Genomic DNA, 23,959 nt, shown 5'->3' with positions numbered 1-23,959 from the left:
AGAGTATGGCTATACCACAGGGCAGAATAGTAACATATCAGTTAACATTAAACAGGTTAGCTCAGGCATTAAAAGCAATACAAGTGTGATAGTATAAAATTTTGTTCATACTCTTCATTCCAATATGCAGGCTTATGTCATCAATGAACAGCGTATGAATCAGACTGACTTTGAATCTATGAAAAAGAACATTTGAAGAAAACTATGTTCCTAACCAATATATAGTGGTCTGCCAGAAAGCTTCCTGCAATGTACATTAACTGGACTGAGAACACTTCATCTTTTTTACAGAGAAGATATGTGTGTGTCCTGTGTGTGTGTCTCTTGGATAGGTGCTCAACTTTGCTACTGGTTGAACCTGCAAGGAAGAAAGCGGCAGCCCTGTCTCTCAGCCTGGGCAGAGACCCTGGGTCCCCAGGCACAATGGGCTGTGCTCCAGCAACTAGGCAGGAGGAAGTCCTAGGCTGGAGCTACTCAAGGAGGCGACTGCTCCTGAAATCCCTTACCACCTATTTACAAAAATTAACTGCAGCTTCAAGACTTGAGCCCCCAATGGATGCTGGAATCTAGCAAAGTAAATGTTTCTAGGCTTTACTGATATCTGCTGAAACTGGAAATTATCAAGTGAATTGTACAAGATCTCTTCAGATAAATCCACAGAAAACTAATGGTACATGCGGAAAGAGGTTGCTCTGTCAGCAAGAGACGAGAACTACAGCCAGCACCTTTCAACAAAACATTCATGAGGTAAGAATAACAGAGCTGATATATTAAGAGCCCATCTGGTCTGATATTAAGCTGGAACTAAGAGAAGAAGACATCATATTCTGAGGCATGTTTTGGATTTGCTCCTCTTCTTCCCACTTTCTTAAAACCAGAAAAGAAGGAAAAGCATCACATACCCTGCACTTCTTACAGCATTTCTCAATTCCAGTCTTAAAAATGGGTATAGAACATGTTAACATTCTTACCATGAGATTCCAGTCCAGCTCCTTGTGCCAGGCCATTATCATAAGACTAAAGAAAAAAAATCCACAAACCAGTTACTTTAGAGCAAAATCACTTTTACAGACATTACAATTTATCAGTCTATTAGCAAAATTATTATCAGACCATTCCACCATTTTAATCTAGTTAAATTCTGAACCTATGTCTCAAAAAACTCTTGGCACAAATCAAGTGTTGTTTCAATACAGGCAGTTTTTATGACTTTTTTCTTCAGTCAAAGAGCATGGAGTTCCTTTCAGTTGTGATGTATGTTAAAAGTCTGGAATTAGGTAAACATTTCATTGCCAAAAAGGGAAAACATGCAGTTGTCCTGGTTTCAGCTGGGATAGAGTTAATTTTCTTCCTAGTAGCTGCTATAGTGCTGTGTTTTGGATTTAGGGTGAGAAGAATGTTGATAACACACTGATGTTTTAGTTGTTGCTGAGCAGTGCTTACACTAGTCAAGGACTTTTCAGCTTCTCATACTGCCCTGCCAGTGAGGAGGCTGGAGGTGCACAAGAAGCTGGGAGGGGACACAGCCAGGACAGCTGACCCAAACTGGCCAAAGGGATATTCCATACCTTATGACGTCATGCTGAACAAAAAACTGGGGGGAGTTGGCTGGGGGGGTGCAGTCGCTGCTCGGGAACTGGCTGGGCATTGGTCAGCAGGTGGCGAGCAATTGCATTGTGCATCACTTGTTTTGTATATTCTTTTATCATTATTTTCCCTTCCTTTTCTCTCCTATTAAACTGTCTTTATCTCAATCCACATTTTTTACCTTCTTTTCCGATTCTCTCCCCCATCCCACTGGAGGGGAGTGAGTGAACACCTGTGTGGTGTTTAGCTGCCTGCTGGGTTAAACCATGACAGCAGTGTAGATAACCATTGAAAAAGCCCTGCAATTTTTGGGCCTTTCTAAAAAGGGAAAATGGATATATAATTCCAAACAAAATTGAAGTGCATAAATGAAATCTGTCTCTAACCCAAAAGATGGTTAATGTACATGAAGGCATAATGTAGGGTACTACTGTACATACAATGCTGAAGCACAAGAAATGCTTTAGTATGGAACAAGAGCATCAGCCTTTCAAAAACTGAAGACTGGCTGTGCGGGGGGGTGGGCAGAAGCAACAACATATTAAGCATACTATTTGGCATTGAACTTTACCTGCCCTATAAAATAACTGCTGTTAATAATTATTTTTAAAATGCTGGAAAAATGCTTTGTAAAGTGAAATAAAAAGGAGGAGCTTCACTGACAAACAAAGCATCAAAAATATTCTGAGAACACTTCATCTTTTTTATAGAGAAGATGTAATAAAGATGTAATTACAGAGATGATGTACATCCTTACTGTACTGTAAGGGGATGTACTGGACTGGGAACATTTAATAAGGTTGACTTGATCTCAATAATTAGTTTTTCCGTTGATTCTATATATGATTTAAAAAGCAGGACTAGAGCTCATTGAAATTTGAGGATTTTTGTGATGCAATGTTTTACTTATGCATTTTTTAAATTTATAGGAACTTCAGGCCTCAGTTTTTAAAACTTGCTTTCAATTTTAAATCAAATTTTAAAGAAAAAAGATCAGATTTAATATAACTTGCAGCAAATATACACAACCAATACGATTACTTTGCTAGTACAAACATTACAATGAAAATATAAATACAAAAAGGAACGTACTTTTCATTTTCAACTCATTGAAGTAGGAATAGAAAATAAACAAATTAATGTTTATATTTGGATGGATAGATTTTTAGTCATAGTAAAGAACAAAAGCTATTTAACTTGAAAATGCATTGAGAAATAACACTTCAGGAATACTCACCATACTTCTTCTAATGTAGTCTACTGCTTTTTTTGTATCCATGCCTGACCAATTATCAAGCATGTAGCAGATGCAGGAAGCACAGTACACAAACCTCATATCATTCTCACTTCCTTCCAGCACAGCACAGAAACTGAAAGAAAGGTTTCTTTCATTATACATTTTATAGCCCATTACATTAGAAAATATGAAAAGCATTTTAGGAATTGCATTATTTTTCCTTTTAAAATAAGTTAGTTACTTCTATTTATAGTATTCACATGAATGTAACCCAAACCTACATTAGATTTTCTTTTCAGAAGATGTGATTCTAACCAAGCTAAGCAAAATGAATAGAACTATTAACATTTAGGGGCTTGGATAACCTTATTTCCAGTAATATCATGACACTGGTCTTTATTTATCCAAATATGTTAATGTTTACATTCTTTCACATATCACAGTATACACTGATGTATGAGTTACCATTGTAGAATCTACTATTCTTTGCAGAATTCTTTTCCTCCCTAGAAATCTTCATAGCTCACATGGCTTTCCTGTCCAACTTTAGGATCATATTCCCATGTATGTATAAATGTCATTGTTATCATTAAAATTTCTAAAATAAATGGTGAAAATTACTTGCAAACCATTTTTTTGTTTCTAATGGTTAGATTCTTTCCAAACTCTGAAAAGATTTTAAAGTTGTTATATCTAGGTTATCTAGATACAATCTGGTGTTCTCTCAGAGACCCTTAAAAAGATGATTGATGCTGTGATTTGCTTCCTGATAAGCCTCCATTTGGTTCAAAGAGCTAATTAGAATATTTTTACATAGGACAGTCTTTCAAGCGCCACTGTGACACTCCCCCTTTGACCCTGGGATTCAGGTATGTACTCCATCTTGTTGCATACAAAAGCCTCCAACGCCTACTGGAAGATAGTTTCATCTCTCCTAACCTCAAGGTTGCCAGCTCCTGCTCTCTGCAGCTCAAAAGGGAACCACTCCATTACTCTTTGGATATAGTAAAGGATATTCTTGGGAGCCAGGACACTTAAGATGTGCCAGTGCTGTGGTTTACAACTTCATCCCATCCTTAGGTAACAAGTGCCTTATATGTTATCTAGATACTTCAAATTACATTAAGCCAAGGTAAAGTAGAAATGCAAATACACACATTTATTCATGACATTTAAAAAGAGACAATATAATTACATTTTTTTTAGTTAATAAAAGATATGGGTGAAGAAATAAAAACTAAGTCTAGTATACTTATACTAGGGTAACACCAGAAAAGTTTCTCTTTCCCTCATTCAGCTCACTTGCTGTTTCCATCTGGACAAGATGTTAGGTCAGGTTCCGGCCTTTGTGCATCCTTCCCCTTTGGTGCAGTAAAAGTTGTTTTAATAGGTATGAAAATGTCTGTCGTACTAGAAGTTGACTTCCACCCAAGTAGCAGTTCTACCCCAGAGAGGTGCAAAGCACTCTCCTTTCCCTCTGGTGGCTAGCTGGCACTCTTCAGCAGGGAATACAAAATACAGGATCAAATATAAGAGGTATCAGTCTGTACATTAAAACCATACATGATACAAACATGTAGAACAGGTTAACTGTGTGCAGTTTATTATTGTAATCAGGCATGATGATAAGCAACCACTTCAAGTTGCTAGCAGGTTTGGAGCAACTCATCCCTAACTCCTTCCTCTTGAATAAACTTTAACAACAAAAATGGTACAACATATAGTAGGAATGCATACAGCAGTGGGAGAAGCACCCCCCCATGCTAGAAGATGCTGCAAATGGAAGTAGACCAACAAATCCATGTACACATACATTAGAATTTAGTCCATTAAGGTCAGTCTGTTGCTATAAGTAACAGGAAATTGTAGATCATATAGTTCATATTTACTACTTACCTACATTTAGAACATTCTAGAGGAGGGAGGTGTTTGTTTGTTGTTATTTTTTTTTAAACCTGCACATGTAACTGCATTTTAATAGTTATGCTCCATTTTAAAAAAAGTTTTAATTATAGGAGACTTCTAGGCAATACAAAGCCATTTGACCAAAACAAAGGCTTTCGTAGCTAGTAAATGGGGACAGCAATTTCATTATGAAGTGAAACATAATTCTTCAGGAATAAGATTTCTGTAGTTATGCATTTCTTAAAGTACTCTTTAAAAAACAATATTCAGTAAAATCTAAGTACACAGACAGATCATGTAACCTAGCAGAAGTTTTCATTAGCTACCAGCTCCAGCCTACATAAAAACCAAACAGATGTAGTTCATACCATCCTGTTTATTAATGGATTGAATCTCTCAAAACCCTCCCACAGAGCAGAACAAACATCATCTTAATAGTGCTCCATCAGGGCCTTGCAAAACCAGAGAATATGAATAGAGAAAACCTCACTTATCTGAAAGATATAAGAAAAAAACAAACAAACAAAGCAACTATCCCCAAGACACAAGCCAAACCATTAACTTTCTAATAGTACGTTTCTACAGCTGTAAGCAAACATCATCATTCTCCAGTATGAAAGCAACTCTGGACATAAAGTGTTCTTTGGTCCTGTAAACTAGCATGTTGTTCTATTGCTTATCCCCACCAAAATATTTTCTGATAGAAAGAAAATATTATACAACTATTTTCATAAAAGTGTGTATTATGTTTAATTCTACACTTGGGTTTTCTATTAACCTTCCAGAGAGTTGTAAGATGTTTTATATCTTTTACCTTCCATCCTCCAGCTGGAGAGCTCTCAGTCCTGCCAGTAAGGCATCTTTATTTACTCGACTTAAATCATCTCCAAGAATAACCAGACACGAAAGACCTGTGTAAGTCATTGCTATGTGCCCACTATCATAGGGATGAGACATACCAGGACCCTTAAGGGAAAAAAAAAAAAGAAAGAAAAAAACCCACATCATAAGAACTTATATTAAAATCCCATATTCATTTTTTATTATTAAAGAGGTAAGCAAAGTTCATTTCCCTTCACTAATTATGGTTAGACTGAACGCATCTCACACAACTTTTCTGGATGAAAGTAAATTACTGCACAGCTCTGCTACCCTTGTAAACAGCTCATCAGTAGGAAGCTTTGGAACAGGACTATGCCAACACTGATATTCATGCAAGAGTTAAGCAAAAAGAATCAAATGTGCTGAACCATATCTAAGTTTATCCTGACACACTACTGGGCACTAGTTCCCTGGCAGTTGGGGGAACTCTGTTGAATAGCCATACCTCTACAGGTTCCTTCCGCAAAGATTTTAGAACCTAATGACCTACAAGTAGAAAGTAGTGTGAGGTAATCTCTCTGTAAGTTGAAGGGAAAACAAATTATCTCCTCATCTACTTTCATCTATATTATTAAAAAAAAAATCAGTTTAAACAAACTATTTGCATAACAAATAAAGTCAACTAGGAAGCTAAAATGAGAGTTAAATGTTGACTAGTTACATGCTACAAAACACAAAAAGGAGAGAGATTGATACAGCTGTCCTAAAATTATTATTTTTCCTTGTGATATTTTATAGGTACATCCTGGACTGTACCAATGCATGACAACACAAACCACATGTAACAAGATTGATATCAGTAAAACATTAAGCTGCTTTTGGCCCCTGTATAGTCCTGACCATGCCAGAACCTGACAGAAGATTTATTGTAAATGTAATAATCAAAGGAACTGAGTGTAGTATAATGGAACACCACAGATGGGAACTTGGACAAACAACGGATGAATGAAGAAGGACAACAGAAAAGGTTTGGATGACCACAACTTGAACTTTGGCAACAAGCCTAAGGGGGATACAAGCTGAAGTGACCACCAAAGACCACCAGAGACCACTATGGAGCATGCGTGGTTAGACTGTGTTATATAACTATGTGATTATGTAATGTATGTAAACTGAAATACATATATGTATGAGAAGGGAAGGGTGTGCAGAATCTATTGTATAAATATGATTAAGAGCGGACGTCGGTGTGCTTGATTTGTGGAGAGTCCACTGAGCACCCAGGCCCGAAATAAAGCAAGATCTCACCTGTGTGTGTAGAAATTGGTTTATTGCACACCGGGCGACGAATCCGCTTTTCAGACAACAAGATGACTTTGGATACTTAGGATGGTACTTAGGATGGATCAATTTGGAGCAACTGGAAGATGACTTTTTATTTCTTTTAAAGAGGATAAAAGAGCTATTTTTGTACTGAGCAGCAAAGACGGACAAGTTTTTAAAGCACATTTTACTAGGATTATGTCAATTGCCATTTTTATTTTGCAATTCATATTAAAAACACATGCAAAAAGCAGTACAAAACCAAGTTAAATGAGATTATGTTATGGGTACACAGCATTTTTCAGGCCAAATCATGCTTGTTTCCCAAGCCAGAAAATGTTATTTGAAATAAGAAGCTAGGACAAAAATACCTATTGCCCACTGTTCTCACACTAGGGAATCACATTGCAGTAGGAAGGTACAAAACAAGGTGAAAGTGGCTGCAACAGCACTGAAACAGCTATAGCCATGCAACAGAGAAGGGGAACAAGGGGAACAGGGGAGTGCTGAGAGCTGCACCTCTTCTCCCTCATTTCTGGCCCTGGGGTCTCTGTCAAGAAGTGGGGCAAAAATCTCAGCAGTCATAGCTGGCCCCCACTCCTATCCCTGAGCCAGTGCTCCCACCCCTCTCTTTTCCCCTGCATGCTCCCCAGTGGCAGACACACTTCCCCACGGCGCACCCCATAGATGGAGGACAACTGCATACTCAAATGGGTTGGAGAATTATTGCAGACATGAAACACGTTTTTCTTGGGTGGATGAGAGGCTCTAATCCATGAAGGAACAACTTGGCCTATCATACCATAATTTTATTATAAGCAGCTTAACCCTTGTAATGTATCAACACATTCGAAATGTAGATTTTCACTCTAAAAATCAAAAAATCCATATATATAGAGAGTGACAGAAATTTGCTCTGTCACAGAGAAGTATTCAGTTCCATGTAATCAATTAATTTACTTTTACACAAAGCAAGTCTTTCTTGACAATGCAAATTTGAACCAATTCTGGCTCTAAAAGGATTATCACTGTCCCAGCTCAGTAGCAAAAACTTCTTCTCACATATTTTATCAAATGAAATACATGACACATGTTAGCAGATAAAAAAATGTGGAAAGGTTCTTCAATATTTAGTACCAACTGCCTACAAAAAGTCATAGTAGGTTGCCGTGGTCTAGCCCCAGCCAGCAACTAAGCACCACGCAGCCGCTTGCTCACTCCCCCTACCCCGATGGGATGGGGGAGAGAATTGGAGAAGTAAGAGTGAGAAAAACTCCTGGGTTGAGATAAGAACAGTTTAATAATTGAAATAAAGTAAAATATTAATGATAATAATAACAAAATAATAATAATAATAATAATAATAATAATAATATACAAAGCAAGCGATGCACAGTGCAATTGCTCACCACCCACTGACCGATACCCAGACAGTTCCCGAGCAGCGATCGCTGCCCCCTGACCAACTCCCCCCAGCTTATATACCGAGCATGACGTCATATGGTATGGAATAGCCCTTTGGTCAGTTTGGATCAACTATTCCGGCTGTGCCCCCTCCCAGTTTCTTGTGCACCTGGCAGGGCATGGGAAGCTGAAAAGTCCTTGACTAGTATAAGCAGTCCTTAGCAACAACTAAAACATCACTGTGTTATCAACAGCATTCTCATACTAAATCCAAAACAAAGCACTATGCCAGCTACTAGGAAGAAAATTCACTCTGTAATACTATTGATGTGGAATATAGCAACCATAGTAGTGATGACATACAGTATTATATAGCAATTAACGTCACACCATTCAGTTCATTGGTTATTTTCACCCAAAATCAAACCCCCTTGAGGTACACATCGGACTTCCCCATCCTTTCGCATTACCCACCAAGTGCAACCAGGTCCTTGAGCAAAAGCAATCCCATGAATGGGTTTGCCTTTGCTTGAAGCGGGAGTAACCCAGACTGTCTTGCCCAGCACATTTCTTATTGATTTCTTATTTCTTATTCATTGAGTGGGTGTATCACATCCCCTACCATGCACCAGCCTCCGGGAAAATTGAGCGATACAATGGATTGTTAAAGACTACCCTGAGAGCAATGGGTGGTGGGACGTTTAAACATTGGGATACGCATTTAGCAAAAGCCACCTGGTTAGTCAACACCAGGGGATCTGCCAATCGAGCTGGCCCTGCCCAATCAAAACTTCTACGTACTGTAGAAGGAGATAAAGTTCCTGTAGTGCACATAAACAATATGCTGGGGAAGACAGTCTGGGTTACTTCCCCCTCTGGCAAAGGCAAACCCATTCGTGGGATTGCTTTTGCTCAAGGACCTGGGTGCACTTGGTGGGTGATGCGAAAGGATGGGGAAGCCCAATGTGTACCTCAAGGGAATTTGATTTTGGGTGAAAATAGCCAATGAACTGAATTGTATAATATTAATTGCTTTATAATACTGTATGTTATCTCTTAACTATATGTTATCTCTTAACTGCATGTTAATATAATAATATAGTAGGTTAATATTAAGTATATAATACTATATATTATGATTGCTATATGCCGCATCAATGGTATTGCAGTAAGAATTGCCCAGCTTAATGAAAATGAACTTTGATGAAACCATGTTGGAATGAGAACTGACTTCAGCATGCAACAGTCCAACACTGCACACCACCTCTCCTGCTCTGAAAGACTGTGATAACAGATGGAACCCAAAGTCATGGGCTAAATGAACTCAATGGACATTTTAGAGGGATGGGCCATAGACGAAGGGAATGATATCTGTGTGTATATCAAGATAGGGAAAGCAGTGGTGATTAATTGGAACAGATTGGAAAGGGGAGGGCCTGTGCATGACGTAGATGGTATAGAATAAGGGGTGGATACTGTCCTGGTTTCGGCTGGGATAGAGTTAATTTTCTTCCTAGCAGCAGGCATAGTGCTGTGTTTTGGATTTAGTAGGAGAAGAACGTTGATAACATGCTGATGTTTTAGTTGTTGCTGAGTACTGCTTATGCTAGTCAAGGACTTTTCAGCTTCCCATGCTCTGCCAGGCGCACAAGAAACTGGGAGGGGGCACAGCCAGAACAGTTGATCCAAACTGACCAAAGGGCTATTCCATACCATATGACGTCATGCTCAGTATATAAACTGGGGGGGTTGGCCGGGGAGCAGCGATCGCTGCTCGGGAACTGTCTGGGTATCGGTCGGCGGGTGGTGAGCAATTGCATTGTGCATCACTTGCTTCGTGTATCATTATTATTATTATCATTATTATACTGTTACTATTAGCATTACTATTTTACTTTATTTCAATTATTAAACTGTTCTTATCTCAACCCAGGAGTGTTTCTCACTCTTACTCCTCCGATTCTCTCCCCCATCCCATCGGGGTAGGGGGAGTGAGCGAGCGGCTGCGTGGTACTGAGTTGCTGGCTGGGGCTAAACCACGACATCAGTATATTATAACTCAAGAATCTCTGGGCAAGTAAAAATGTCATGACTTAAACAAATGCATGAATTTAGATGACCATGAGTTTTATTCTAATTGAAGATTTAAATTTGACTATGCCAATTGGCCAAAAATTAAGGAGTCCTGAAATCGCTTCAAAACGATGGTTCCAATTTTCAGAAAACTTAGGGTTTTTTCAGTGTTGCACAACCATTGTATACAATTCACTGGGCACCAATTATTTAATGTATCATGGCTACTATGACCACACATTAAATTTAAGCTCAGATAGGTCATTAATTTCAAAAGAGACATGAAAACAATTAGTATTATTATTAGCATTATTCAATAAGATTAGGGAAGATGCCACGTGAACTAGAGCCTCTGCTTTAGCTCAGTGGCAAACTGTGACAGCTTGGTAATGTAAATTATGGAATAGAAATGTCTAGGCTGGCAGGGACCTCTGGAGATCACCTGGTCCCATCATCTGTTGAAAGCAGGGCCTTAAATTAGGTTACCCAGGGCCCCATTCAGCCAAGTCTTTAAGGGAGACTCCACCATTTCTCTGGGCAACCTATTCCAGTGATTAATTGCTCTCATGGTGAAGAACTTGTAATCTGGTCTGGTATTTCAGTTTAGAGATTGGAAAGGAACTCTGTTATTCAGCACCTAAACAAACATAACTGTAGTGAAATAACAGGATTAGAAGAACCCTCCTAAAACTTTAACAAGGTGTTGAAAAATGATGAAAGTACACTGAAAAAAATGGTTATGGTCGGTCTTTATAAATATTTGTCAGGCACCTACATATATTTATTTAAAATGGAGGAGAAAATAGTCTGCTGTAAGATTCCAAGAAGGATTTAGCCTTCTTATCATCTTATCTTGTTTTAGTTTGGATTATCCGCACCAGAATTATTAACGTTTTCTCCACTTCATATTACGTAGCCATGTTTAGCCCTCCTGGCTATGATTTTAATCAAATTTATTATAATTTTAATGCCTAAAAAAAAGCTAGTGTATAGCATGCTCAGATGACTGCTTTATGCCATTTAAAACAACAAAGTATACTGAAACAGGCTAAGGCTTAATGAATGAATGCATTACTTAAGATCAAAATGTATAACTTTTTTTTAATATAAAGCTCTATGTTATTTCACACACTGCTTTAACACTATATCCATACTAATCCTCATAACTGAAGAAACACATGGTTTTTGCCAGGTGTCTGTACTTTCAACTGAAGGAAAGCTTCATTTAACAGGAGGACTTGATCAAAGTCATTGAGCATTCTTCACAGTATGTACGACTTCCAAGAAATTACAAAGTGAAAAAAAGTTATTTTTTTATTGGTTGAATAAAATATTGAATCCTTTACACATCTCCAAGTTTTTATTAAATGCACAAGACAGTTAATAATTTAACTGTCAAGTTGTATCAGAAATAACTTATTAGCTTACATGAAGACATTAAGAATCTGAAATAAATGCATTCTGAATCCATTGCATGGACAAGTGTCCCTCTACTTTAAAGTAAGGGGCATATTTCACTATTACCAGTAACATGTTTTAATGCTTGTACTAGCTAATGAAGATATAAACGATTTCTGTTACATAACAGTATTCTGCATGCTGACTTTGAACTACAGATGACTTAAGTCATTTATTTTAAAATCGGCTTTCAGGGTGGATTAAAAGAATGAAATACAGGACTAAAAATAGATTAGAAGGATTAACAACTGGGGTTTTTTTCCTCATGCATATCATGGAGTTCAACTGAGCACAGACTAAACTTCTACATAAACTTACATTTTGTGAACTATCTGCTGGTGGAGAGTTTTCTAGAGAAGGCGTTCATTTTGACCACCGCTGCGCCGGCTGTTAAAACTACCAACACAGTGAGATCCTGTATCCTGCCCACAGCTGCTTCGCCAGCGCTACCACCTCGAGGGAAGCCGGGGCGTGCGGACAGCTCTCCAGGAATGATTTCCCGTCAAACGCAACCGCCCCTGGGAAAGACTCCCCCCGACTCTCTGAGGCTGACGGAGGGCGCCGGGAAAAAGGAAACAGGGTCTGTCCCGCCTTTCCACCGCAGGGCCCGAGGGCGACAGGAACGCGCCAAAGCTCCGTCAGCCCGGCCCGCCGAGCATACCTGCTGGTCTCCAGGAATGAGTATCGCTCGGGCAGGATCTGGAGACAGCGCTGGAAAAAACACACATGCCGTTCTTTCAGGAAATCCAGCCGCTCCACCTCCCCCAAGTTCAGCGCCAGCCGCGCTACCGCCATCTTACCCCTGTTTGCGGCCGGCGCGCACAACCTGCGTCATATGCGGCTGCCGCGGGACGCAACCAGCCGCCGGTCCCGCCCGCTGGGAGTGAAGTTCTCTGGCGGACTGCCCCAGTATCGTCTGCTAGCTCTCCCCACAGACCTGGGCTGGATAACCGCACCTCCCTCAGTGGCTCAGCTCCCCCGCGGGGACTTTCTGGGTCCGCCTCACCCCGGAAGGACGGGGAGGGGGAGAGAGTAACTGCTTACTTCGTAACGGCACGCTGTCAGCCTGCAAGAGCTGCCAGTCGGCTCAATACGTGCCCGACATACTATTAGGTAAAATGACTACATATTGCTTTATTACAGCTGGTGATATCCTGCAGGTAAATCCAGTAACTTGAAATAATTATTCGTGTCTCAGGAAATAAGTTACTGTGTAGCAAATTGCATACAAGACTTGCATCGACGTTCATAAGGGTTAATAGGAGCAAATAAAATCAGGGTTACTGTTTCTCGTATACCAATCAGAAATTCAAGGAGGAGTATAAAAAAAAGCTGATCACAGTGAAGAACTTTTAATACAAACTGAAATATGTCATGATGAAAACACTAATAATGTAACAAAAGACAGTTCAAATACAACACTCACAAAATACAAAGGTAATATATGTCATTGGATCGAGCAAATTTTGTGAAAACTCCTGAAGACAGTTGGCCACTTCATATGCAAGGAAATCATCATCCTGTAAAAATGATAGGCAGATGCCTATAGAAAAAAAGTGGTTTTGCCCACACTACCACAGGAAACAGCAGAAGCTTTTATTCCATGGAATTAAGAGGGGCAGCAACTGCTTGCTTTTATTACTTACATATCTGCATACAGCAATCAGGTCTCTTAACTTTTTCTTTAGCATGAAGAATACTACATCCTAAGGTGTTTTTCCCAAACTGTTTTCACACTGAAGTAAACAAAAACACCACTATATTTAGAAGGAAACATGGGCTTGAATAAACGCACAGAATTTAGATAGGGAAGAAAAGCAACATCTTTGTCTAGAATAAAGTTTCATACACTTCCTTGGATATAGATATTGTTATTCATAGTGAATCCAAAATAGATTTAAGTGAGTAAAACCAGGGTATTAAGGATTTTAAAAATATTTATAAGATTACATTACAGGAGGAAGCAGGTAAATTTAGAATCATAGAATCATAGAATCGTTTAGGTTGGAAAAGACCTTTAAGATCATCCAGTCCAACCATTAACCTAACATTACCAAGTCCACCACTAAACCAATTAAGGGTAGAGTAGCAACTCCACGCCTCCTGGCTTGGTGGCTGGATCATTTGTAATGAAAGTAAAAACTAGGAATCATTACGATTGGAAAGGATCTCTCAGATCATCAGTCCAATCATCAACCCAACACCACCATGCCCTCTAAACCATGTCCCAAAGTGCCACATCTACCTGTTTTTTGAACACTTCCAGGGATGGTGACTCCACCACCTCTCTGGGCAGCCTGTTCCAATGCTTGACTACCCTTTCCGTGAAGAAATTTTTCCTAATATCCAAGCTAAACCTCCCCTGGCGCAGCTTCAGCCCATTTCCTCTTGTCCTATCGCTAGCTACTTGGGAGAAGAGACCAACACCCACCTCGCTACAACCTCCTTTCAGGTAGTTGTAGAGAGCGATAAGGTCTCCCCTCAGCCTCCTCTTCTCCAGCCTAAACAACCCCAGTTCCCTCAGCCGCTCCTCATAAGGCCTGTGCTCCAGACCCTTCACCAGCTTCGTTGCCCTTCTCTGGACACGCTCCAGCACCTCAATGTCCTTCTTGTACTGAGGGGCCCAAAAATGGACACAGTATTCCAGGTGAGGCCTCACCAGCGCTGAGTACGGGGGGACAATCACCTCCCTGCTCCTGCTGGCCACACTATTCCTGACACAAGCCAGGATGCTGTTGGCCGCCTTGGCCGCCTGGGCACACTGCTGGCTCATGTTCAGCCGGCTGTCAACCAGCACCCCCAGGTCCTTTTCGGCCAGGCAGCTTTCCAGCCACTCTTCCCCAAGCCTATAGCATTGCATGGGGTTATTGTGACCAAAGTGCAGGACCCGGCACTTGGCCTTGTTAAACCTCATACAGTCGGCCTCGGCCCATCGGTCCAGTCTGTCCAGGTCCCTCTGCAGGGCCATCCTACCCTCCAGCAGATCGACACTCCCACCCAGTTTGGTGTCATCTGCAAACTTACTGAGGGCGCACTCAATCCCCTCATCCAGATCATCGATAAAGATATTGAACAAGGCTGGCCCCAAAACAGAGCCCTGGGGAACACCGCTCGTGACCGGCTGCCAACTGGACTTAACTGCATTCACCACTACTCTCTGGTCTCGGCCACCCAACCAGTTTTTTACCCAGCAAAGGGTACGCCCGTCCAAGCCATGAGCTGCCAGCTTCCCAAGGAGAATGCTATGGGAGACTGTGTCAAAGGCTTTGCTGAAGTCCAGGTAGATGACATCCACAGCCTTTCCTTCATCCACCAGGCGGGTCACAATTTAACACAAATATATGCATGAATTGAGAGGTAATTATGCACTTGCTCTTGAAACTTAATACTTTCCTCCTTTTCAGCATCCTCTCTCTTCTCCTTTTCAAGCTTTTCAAGTTCCTCCGTTTCTTTCTTCTGCAAGGTATACACTTCCAACACTAACTTCACATGGCATTTGTGCTGGTGTTTCTGTTGCTTTTTCTCCTTCTCTTCCTCTACTTTTAGTCATGATGCTTATCACATTACAAATGCTATTGCTTTCCGTTTTCTCCATGCTTCAATTCCTGCTTGTGGTCTTTTCATTTCTTCTGCTTTTTGCTTCTGAGCTTCTTCACGCCAAAGACATTTTCTTGAGCATTTTTTCTGAGTTCTCTTTCTCCTTCAAGATTTCTTCTTTTTCTTGATGCTCCGGGGACCCCCCAGAGCTGGATGCAGTACTCCAGGTGGGGTCTCACAAGAGCAGTGTAGATATAATGAAACAGTTCCATTTTAATTTTGAAAATTCTACTTCCAGAGGAAGATTATATTTACTAAGCAAATGAGAATTACGCTAAGGAAATTCAGGCTTGATTTTTTAAAAACCGTGGCTACAGAAATTCTATCCAAATATCTTAACTACTACGAAGGTGCTTGGATATTTAATAATTTTTCCAAGGCATCTGTAAATCTCAAAAGAATATTCCCCTTTAAGTGGCAATTTTTCACACCGTGTCAACACAAAGTAACTGAAAATTCCTGCTTTCTCTAAATTGTACTTTTCTATATACACACACATCCATATTGTCTGCAAAGCTTTGGTAGCCTACAAACATATTAAAAAAAATGGGTCTTTATTTTTTGTGCAAATGCAGGTATTTCTTTTACACTATCATTTGCTGCAATACAAACAGATTACAGAAGTGTTATAAGCACACATACTGTATGCTCATGATACAAAATAGCAGCCCCCCCCCCAACAAACAGTATCAATCACTACAGTATCTAGACAATGTACAAATTTTATCTCCTCTTCCTTTTCCATGCAAACATTTCAACATGTGTGGGTAGCTGTGGTGGGTTGACCTTGGCTGGACGCCAGGTGCCACCGAGCCACTCTATCACTCCCCTCCTCAGCAGGACAGGCGGGGAGAAAATGAGATGGAAAAAACCCTCGTGGGTCAAGACAAAGGCAGTTTAATAAAAAGCAAAAGCAAAGGCCACGTGCGGAAGCAAAAGGAAAACAAAGATTTTATTCTCTACTTCCCATCAGCAGGCGATGCCCAGCCACTTCCTGGGAAGCAGGGCTTTGGTGCGTCGCGGTTGCTCCGGAAGACAAATGTAAATAACGAATAACAAATTCCCCCCTTCCTCCTCCTTTCTCTTAGCTTTTATTGCTGAGCCAACATCATATGGTATGGAATATCCCTTTGGTCAGTTTGGGTCAGCTGTCCTGGCCATGTCCCCTCCCAAGATCTTGCCCACCCCCAGCCTACTGGTGAGGGGGGAAAATGTTGGAGAGACAGCCTTGATGCTGTGGGAGCACTGCTCAGCAGTAGCCAAAACACTGGTGTGTTACCAACACCTTTCTAGCTACCAATACAAAGCACAGCACTATGAGGGCTGCTATGGGGAAGATTAACTCCATCTCAGCCACACCCAATACAGTAGCATACTGTTTTTCCAAATATAGGATTTCAGCAACTATAAAACTTTGTGCTCTACCCTACTACCCTACTAGCAAACTACAAAATATTTCAATAAAATTAAATTAAGCACAGAAGATTCAGAATCAAGTATGAGATCATATAAACAAATTATTACAAGGCATACTCACAAAGGCCAAGGTGAAGTTTCACATGGGAGTTTTTGAGGGCCTAACAGATCTTTGTTCACCATACGTGCTTTTTTTTTTTTATGTAAAACAAACATAATTTGTTCAAACTTTAAGTGCACTAGAATTCACTTTATCTCCTAGTCTGCTCTAGGCTCCATGGAATTATTTCAAGCTTGTCATGATACAACTCATCACATATTATGTTTTACCTTCACATAACAATATATACTTCACACGCTAATTCAACTAACACACCTGGGCCCGAATAACAGGGTTTCTTTGAGGGGACATCATTTAGAAGAACTAGACATTCCAGGGAAAAAAAGAAAAAAGTACTTTTTTTTGCCTATAGAGAGGTAAAAAATTAAATGGAAAGTCATTAAACTTGTAGAAACTGTGACAATTTTATGCCACAAAGTAGAACTGAAATGTTTTTTTCCGAAAGGAAAAGATTACAAGAAGTTTTAAAGGTTTTGTAAGATAGTTGCTAAATGTTGCCTTTAAGCAGTAGATCTTGTTATACTAATGAAATGTGGTCCTTGAGTAGTAGTGAAGTAATGCATATTTTGCTACACTGAAGGAGGAAGGGAGGATGGCTAAGCGGCTGGTTGCTGACCTTCAAAGATAAGGGGAAGGTAAAACAAACGGGCATGCACAAAATAGGAGAAACTGGGTAAGAGGTAATTCGGGCAGGGGGAGATCACGACCACCGACCCGATTAAGGACTGAAGCAAGTACCCCCCCACACTCCTCCTGCGCAAGCGCAGTGAATTAAGAAGACACTATAGCTTTAAAGACTATGTGAGTAAACTGTTAACCAATGAAGATGAGCGCACGAAGACAGGTTAATGATTATGTATTAGAAAGGTGTGGAGATTGTATATTCAATGTATAAATAAGGGAATAGAATCCGAACTTGGTGTGCTTGGTTTGTGGAATTCTTCCACCTTGCACCTTGCACCTGCGCAGAATAAAGCAGTATCTCCTTTCAAAACCATTTTTGGTTTCGGGAGCTTTATTTCCAGGTAACATTAATGCTTCCAAAATTTGTATGGATGGGAGAAAGTCTTTTGTGATTAAAGTAAGACTGATCAATGGCTCCATTACACGTATGTACACCCTTGTACTGAGCTAGATAACCTTGAGCAGGGCTTAGGTTTTTGGAGGGTTTGGTTTTCTAATATTTGAAATATTTTTCAAAATTGTCTAGCAACATTCCTTTCCTTTACCAAACTATAGAAAAAAATGATCATATGCACTTGAAGAAGGACTTTTTGTTTTCTTAAAGTAACTTTAAATTTCAAACTTACGTAAGCAAAGATGAACCATCCTCAGAAGCTCCCAACTGCTTTTTCTGGCATAGGCCTTTGAATTATTGAAAGAAAAGAAAAAAAAACCAACCAAACAAACAAACAAACAAACACCCCCCAAAATGAAAACAAAACCCAAACAACAACAAAAAAAGCCCTCTTCAAGAATATCTAGAAACGTAGTACATTCCAACTGCAAAATTCTACTTTTGTACCCTTGAGACTACAGAAGTGAATGTTTAAGGCAAAAATAATATCATCTCCCCCCAATAAAATGTTTTCAAGTACAAAAGTGCACTTTTTTTTCTGAATGGAAATGAAATGCAAGAAAAATACCTGAACTACAAGACTGCTGACTTTTAAGCTTTTTGACTTATGTTAGATATCAAGGGCGTTTAAACATTATGTGTATTTAATAGAAAAACCCATTGTTAAACTGCCTCTGCTACGTAGGACAAAGTAATTCAGACATTGTGTAAATGTCTACTCTGAATTTATCAAAGACACCATAGTCAAAGCAACTGATTTTTAATGGGCACTTTAGTGCTTGGTTAAAATAAGCTGCTGCTTAAGTTCTGTACTATGAATAAAGCTACTTTTAGTTAAATTGATCTATTTCTGCTTCATAGACACTGCAGACCAAAGGAATAGCAGCAGCAACTAATCAAACTGTCAGGCTAGTCATAAAAAACAAACCAAAAAAACCCCAAAATACTGCTGCTATCATCTCAAACCATGAGCTTCATGGGCCAAGGACACATAGGTAACCAAAATTAAGTTATTTTAAGACAGACAGCAGTTACATCTCAAAAACAAGCAACAAGAAAGGTGTTAAACTGCCTATGGATTGTGAAACACTTAGACTAAACATCCACAGGAAATAAATGTGACCCACTAAGGTTATGTCTACATTAAGGAGTAATGCAGTGCCTGGAGAGCAGAACAGTTAGTGCTGAAGTCCCAGTGCCTACACTATATGCATTTCAGAATTTGTGCTAGCTGTAGTCTGGCTTCATGGACTAAAGGCCCATTAATGGATGAGTGCATTCAGGGTGCACCTTCTGGTTTAGTTTCATTCAAAATTAATCCAGTTTGTTTCTCTCTCCATGGGGCAAGCACATTAAAGTACCCTTATAAAGTGCTCTCCTGATCTGAACTAAAACACTGATGCAGACATACTCTGAGAACCCGACTATGGGGATATGGCCAGGTCCTGTTGCCTCCATACACTTCATCTTTTGTGATAATTACTGTTTTCAGGACACTTAGGGACCAGATTAACTTGGCTTTCAGCAATGGAGTAAAACAGTCCTGCTCTATGAAAGCTACCATCATGGTCTTCACAACCCGAGTCTTCCTTAAAAGAATTAACACTAAGGATGCAAGGTGGGGGAAAGCTTTCAAACATTTACATCTGGTTCAGGGACCTGATAATGTTCCATAACACATTACCCAGAACAACTATTTAAACTTAATTCACAGCTATCAACATTTTTTGCTGACCACTGCAGAGAAGGCTAAAAAGCTACCTATGATGCAAAAATGTAGGCAAGACCTTTCCAAACACTAAAGAGTACTACCAAACATACTGCTACACAGACAGAGTCAGACTTTCAAAAAGCTTTTTTCTCACTTGGCATCAGTGTAATAAACATGGATTGTTTCAGCCTTGAGAGAATACAGCATTGTATTGGGAATACAAAACAGATTTTTTTTTTTTTTTTTTCCAAGTGAAAACATACATTACCTCCTGCACTCTTACAAAGAAGTTCTAGGCACTGGGTTTCAATCTAGCCCCTAAAACTGATTTGTAACACTTTATAAATAGATTGAAAAGACCTAGGCCTGTCTGAAACTGTAAGGAGACTGTTAAACCCTAATTTTGAAAGCTGTTTTAAACTCAAGTAACACTAAACACGAGAGACCAAAGAATCTGGAGCCATTTCAGAAAATGATTGTTTTCTAATTTGAAACGATTCATGTTTAAATGCGCTGATAAAAGTGGCACTCTTAGCCTTCATTTATAGTTAAGACTGTTAAGGCTTGTTAAGACTGTGCATGGGGAGTTGGTCAAGGTGATATGGTTGTGCTTCATTTTTGCTACCATCCCAAAGAGCTGCATAGACACTACAATCAAACACTAAAAGGATAATGGTAAAAAAAACGAGAGAACAGATGAGCTATCCTGGTAATATTTAGTAAAGTTGGGAGGATCTAACATATCCCCTGCTTTTTTCTATTATCTTAAAGTGTCTCTAGTGACAAAAGATACTTGGCTAGCTCCAGTATTGCAACTTCGCAGAGTCCAAAAATGAAATCACTGTAGCAGCATGAAATAAATAACTGCCAACACAAATCCAAAAAGCTTACAGGTTTCTTTTATTTTGAAAGACACAGATTTAATTGACCATTTTTTAATGACAAATAAAGAAAAACAACAAGGCTACTAAACATAATTCAGCGTTATCACAGTGGATTTCCAAGTATTTCTTTCTTTGAGTCATTTCAGAACATTTTAGGGGAACAACTCTGGAAATACTTTAAACCTTTGTATGCCAATAAATCAAAGCAGATCTGATCCCTTTAATGCAGATGCAATAAAAAGTATTATGATGCTTGAATAAAAAGCACATCCCTCTGATGACTGATTGTCAGAGGTTATGGTGACATTGTTTACCTTAGGAAGGAATGTACTAAAGATAATAGGCACCAGGATATCTATAATGAGGAGCAGAAGGTAGAGATCTCTCTAAAACCACAAACATATATCCTTGAGTGTCAAAACTCCCCTCTACTCCTCTTTTACTAGTCAGCAAGATCCACTAATCGGTGTCCCCTAAGTGAACCAGCTAATTATAATATGAACACCACACCTCTGTTGGAAGAGCTACCCACCTCCAAAGGGAGACCCCTACCCACTGAGCATGCATAGTGATTTTAAAGGGAACTATGTCTTTAAATCGAAGCGAAAGTAGAAATAACCAATGACTAACAAGTAGGTGTTAACAGTAGGCCCAGTGACTTTGTTTAATTGTGTAAATATGTGATGCAAGGTTAACGGGGTGTGCTAGCTCTGTGGAATTACCACCTAGCACCCATCTCTGCGCAGAAATGGAATAAAACAAATATCTCGACTCCGTGTGTGAATTGGTTCTTGCACACCGGGTAAAAGAACCCATCTTTGGGACAACACCTCTGCAAACAGTTTTCCAGATATAACAACCTCGTAATTAATTTCCACAGGTTACATGATTCTACACTTTGTTCCTTCTACAGATTGACTAACAGATTATGAGACACTGATGGGGTGCAATGCATTTCCTGAAAAGAGAATATTTATGCCTGGAGCATGTACTATTGGAAATTGAGTATTAAATTAAAACACCAGAAAGTGCTGGCAAGCTACAATGATGCTTTGCAGTTCTTTTGAACTTTTCATCTTCAAAGGGCTTTACAAGATCTCAGACCTATATGCAAAACTCATTCTTCAAGCTTTATGCACTGGGGAAGATTTGAAAAAGTTTCCCAAAAGTATGTACTCCTTTTAATGTACTACATGGCACGGCATTGACCCAGGCCTTTGGGAAAACATGACTGATACATTTTTATTATCTTGGTTTGAAAAATTATGTCTCTATTAATTTTATAACAGTTATACCACAGTAATAGCCTTACAACCTCAACTTCTTCAGGTGACATATCAAAAGGAAGACAACCAGCTTCCTTCCGATTAAAACTTTTTTTTTCTTAAACTACAACCATACTGAAATTATGGTCTGCTATTTTGCCTTTAAGCTTTATTTTTTAATAAAGTATCCCAATAAGTCACCAGTAGAGATCCCAAATTGGTTTAGGTTTTGTTTTAAGCAGAAGTTTTCCTTCTTTCCTTCAAGCTCAGTTGGAGGTAGGATTGCCACTGAGGTGAATTCCAATTAAAACAGATGATTAATTCATCTTACTGCTACAACTGAAGCTCACTGCAGACACCATCTCTAGTGTAAAAGGGGATAAATACCAAAGCAAACCAAGAGAGATTACCTTGTCTGTCACACACTGCTGTAGCACCTGATGTAGAGACATACAAAATTGTCTTTATAATTATTTTTTCCCTTGTTATAAAGCATAACTTTAAATATTACTACTATGAATACTTGGCCGACAAGAAGAAGCATTAAGCGGTTATTACTCTAGTGCAGATTAACATTCCCACAAGCTACTCAGAAACGTAAAGCTGTACTGTTAGAGTAATTAAAAATGAGGTGAAAACAAGATGCTGTACTACCTTCATAATCAAGCTAGTTCAAGCATTTTTACACTCATCTACAGTCATAACCATATCAGATGTCCATCCTCGCTTTCAATTTCATATCCCAGTATTCATAAACTCGTATCTAAAATTTTCTTGTTATCTGTCCTCTAGAAATATCAAATACTTGGTCATAATTTAGGGCTCTTTCAGATGTTTCATCCACTCTTTAATGAGGAGATCTGCCTTTTCATTCTCAAACACAGCACATAACTTCTGTATCTTTTTCACAATTCTTCTTGCACACTGGCCCCTATTTCCATCTTCCAACCCTATCAGGCCTTCTGTATCATCTTTAGCAGCCTCTGTTCACCTCCTTTCTCCCCTGTATTAAGGGCAATTTCTTTTCCTATACAGACTTAATTCTCTTGAACCTCAGTTCCATGGGCTTAAAAGCATCCTCTCTTATGGTCTTCCACCACAGACTGGGATGAGCAGAGCCTTGCCTATGTTTGAATGGATACCAGGTACAATCAGACACCCCATGTTTCATCAAAGGAACAGGAACACTGAAGAACAGCATGTGCTGTACCACCTGATACAGAGCTGTTCTGCCCTTCACTTCCAGGTCCACAGACAGCTGTTGACCTGGAGAAGTTTCCCTTCGACAGTTATAGATCAGAGAAGTGCACTGAGATAAGCCACAATTTGTATGTCACTTCCCCCGGAAACACAAGCAGTGCCATTTTAAGAGTACTGCACATTTTTAAAATCTCTGCAATTGTTTCAGTATACTAACAGTGCAAAAAAACCTGTTTCCCAGATTTTCCACAATTCTGTAGTTAATATTATAAAAAAGACACACAATCATTTACTGCCTAATTGAAATTCTTTTTCCTCCACTCTTGACTAACCTTGGATGGATTGAATGGCATCCCTAAATATGAAGAGCCTCTGAATCCACAGCGATTCAAATTTGAGCCTGGAAAAGGAAGAAAAATAAAGAGTCAACTAATTTGCTTTGCTGAAACATTCATCATAAACCATAATTATCCAGTCAAGATCAAAACCTGTTAGTTCAACACCATTCACAGTATTACTAGCATCTGTATGCGTCCTTTCAGTATATTCACAACCTCAGCTTGTTATCATTATGAAAAGGAAAAAAAATTAAAATAAAAAAAAACACAAACCCAAAAAAACCCACAAGCAAACTGGGTCCTGGTGTAATGACAAAGCAACCCATTTTTTATTTGGTGGAAATATATTGTTCCTACCAGCATACAATTGTCTTCCATGCTCTCAAAAATCTTTAAAAATTTACTCCCCTGGAAAAGCACTCAGAGTTAACAGATTTTTTTTTTCTCCCCTCTAGATTCCTGCCTGGTAATACTATCTGTTCCTAAATAGAATTGTTTTAAAATACTTTGCAACATGTACAAGGACAAACAATTTACAGT

The 23,959-nt window shown here is 39.3% G+C and overlaps 1 protein-coding gene across 1 annotated transcript in view; it reads right to left on the bottom strand.

Annotated features, from left to right (window-relative positions):
- Positions 1-23,959, bottom strand: part of LOC142596467 (geranylgeranyl transferase type-1 subunit beta-like) — an 89,056-nt gene that overhangs the window by 20,161 nt on the left and 44,936 nt on the right. The window contains 4 exon segments of the mRNA XM_075725588.1: positions 972-1,017; positions 2,825-2,957; positions 5,544-5,695; positions 23,414-23,481. Of these exon segments, the coding sequence (XP_075581703.1) occupies positions 972-1,017; positions 2,825-2,957; positions 5,544-5,695; positions 23,414-23,481 (399 nt within the window).

The sequence above is a fragment of the Pelecanus crispus genome, chromosome W (genome assembly GCF_030463565.1).
Source record: "Pelecanus crispus isolate bPelCri1 chromosome W, bPelCri1.pri, whole genome shotgun sequence".
In the NCBI taxonomy this organism is placed as follows: domain Eukaryota; kingdom Metazoa; phylum Chordata; class Aves; order Pelecaniformes; family Pelecanidae; genus Pelecanus; species Pelecanus crispus.
The sequence above is the reverse complement of the archived record's forward strand: the minus strand, read 5'-3'. Positions and strand labels throughout refer to the sequence as shown.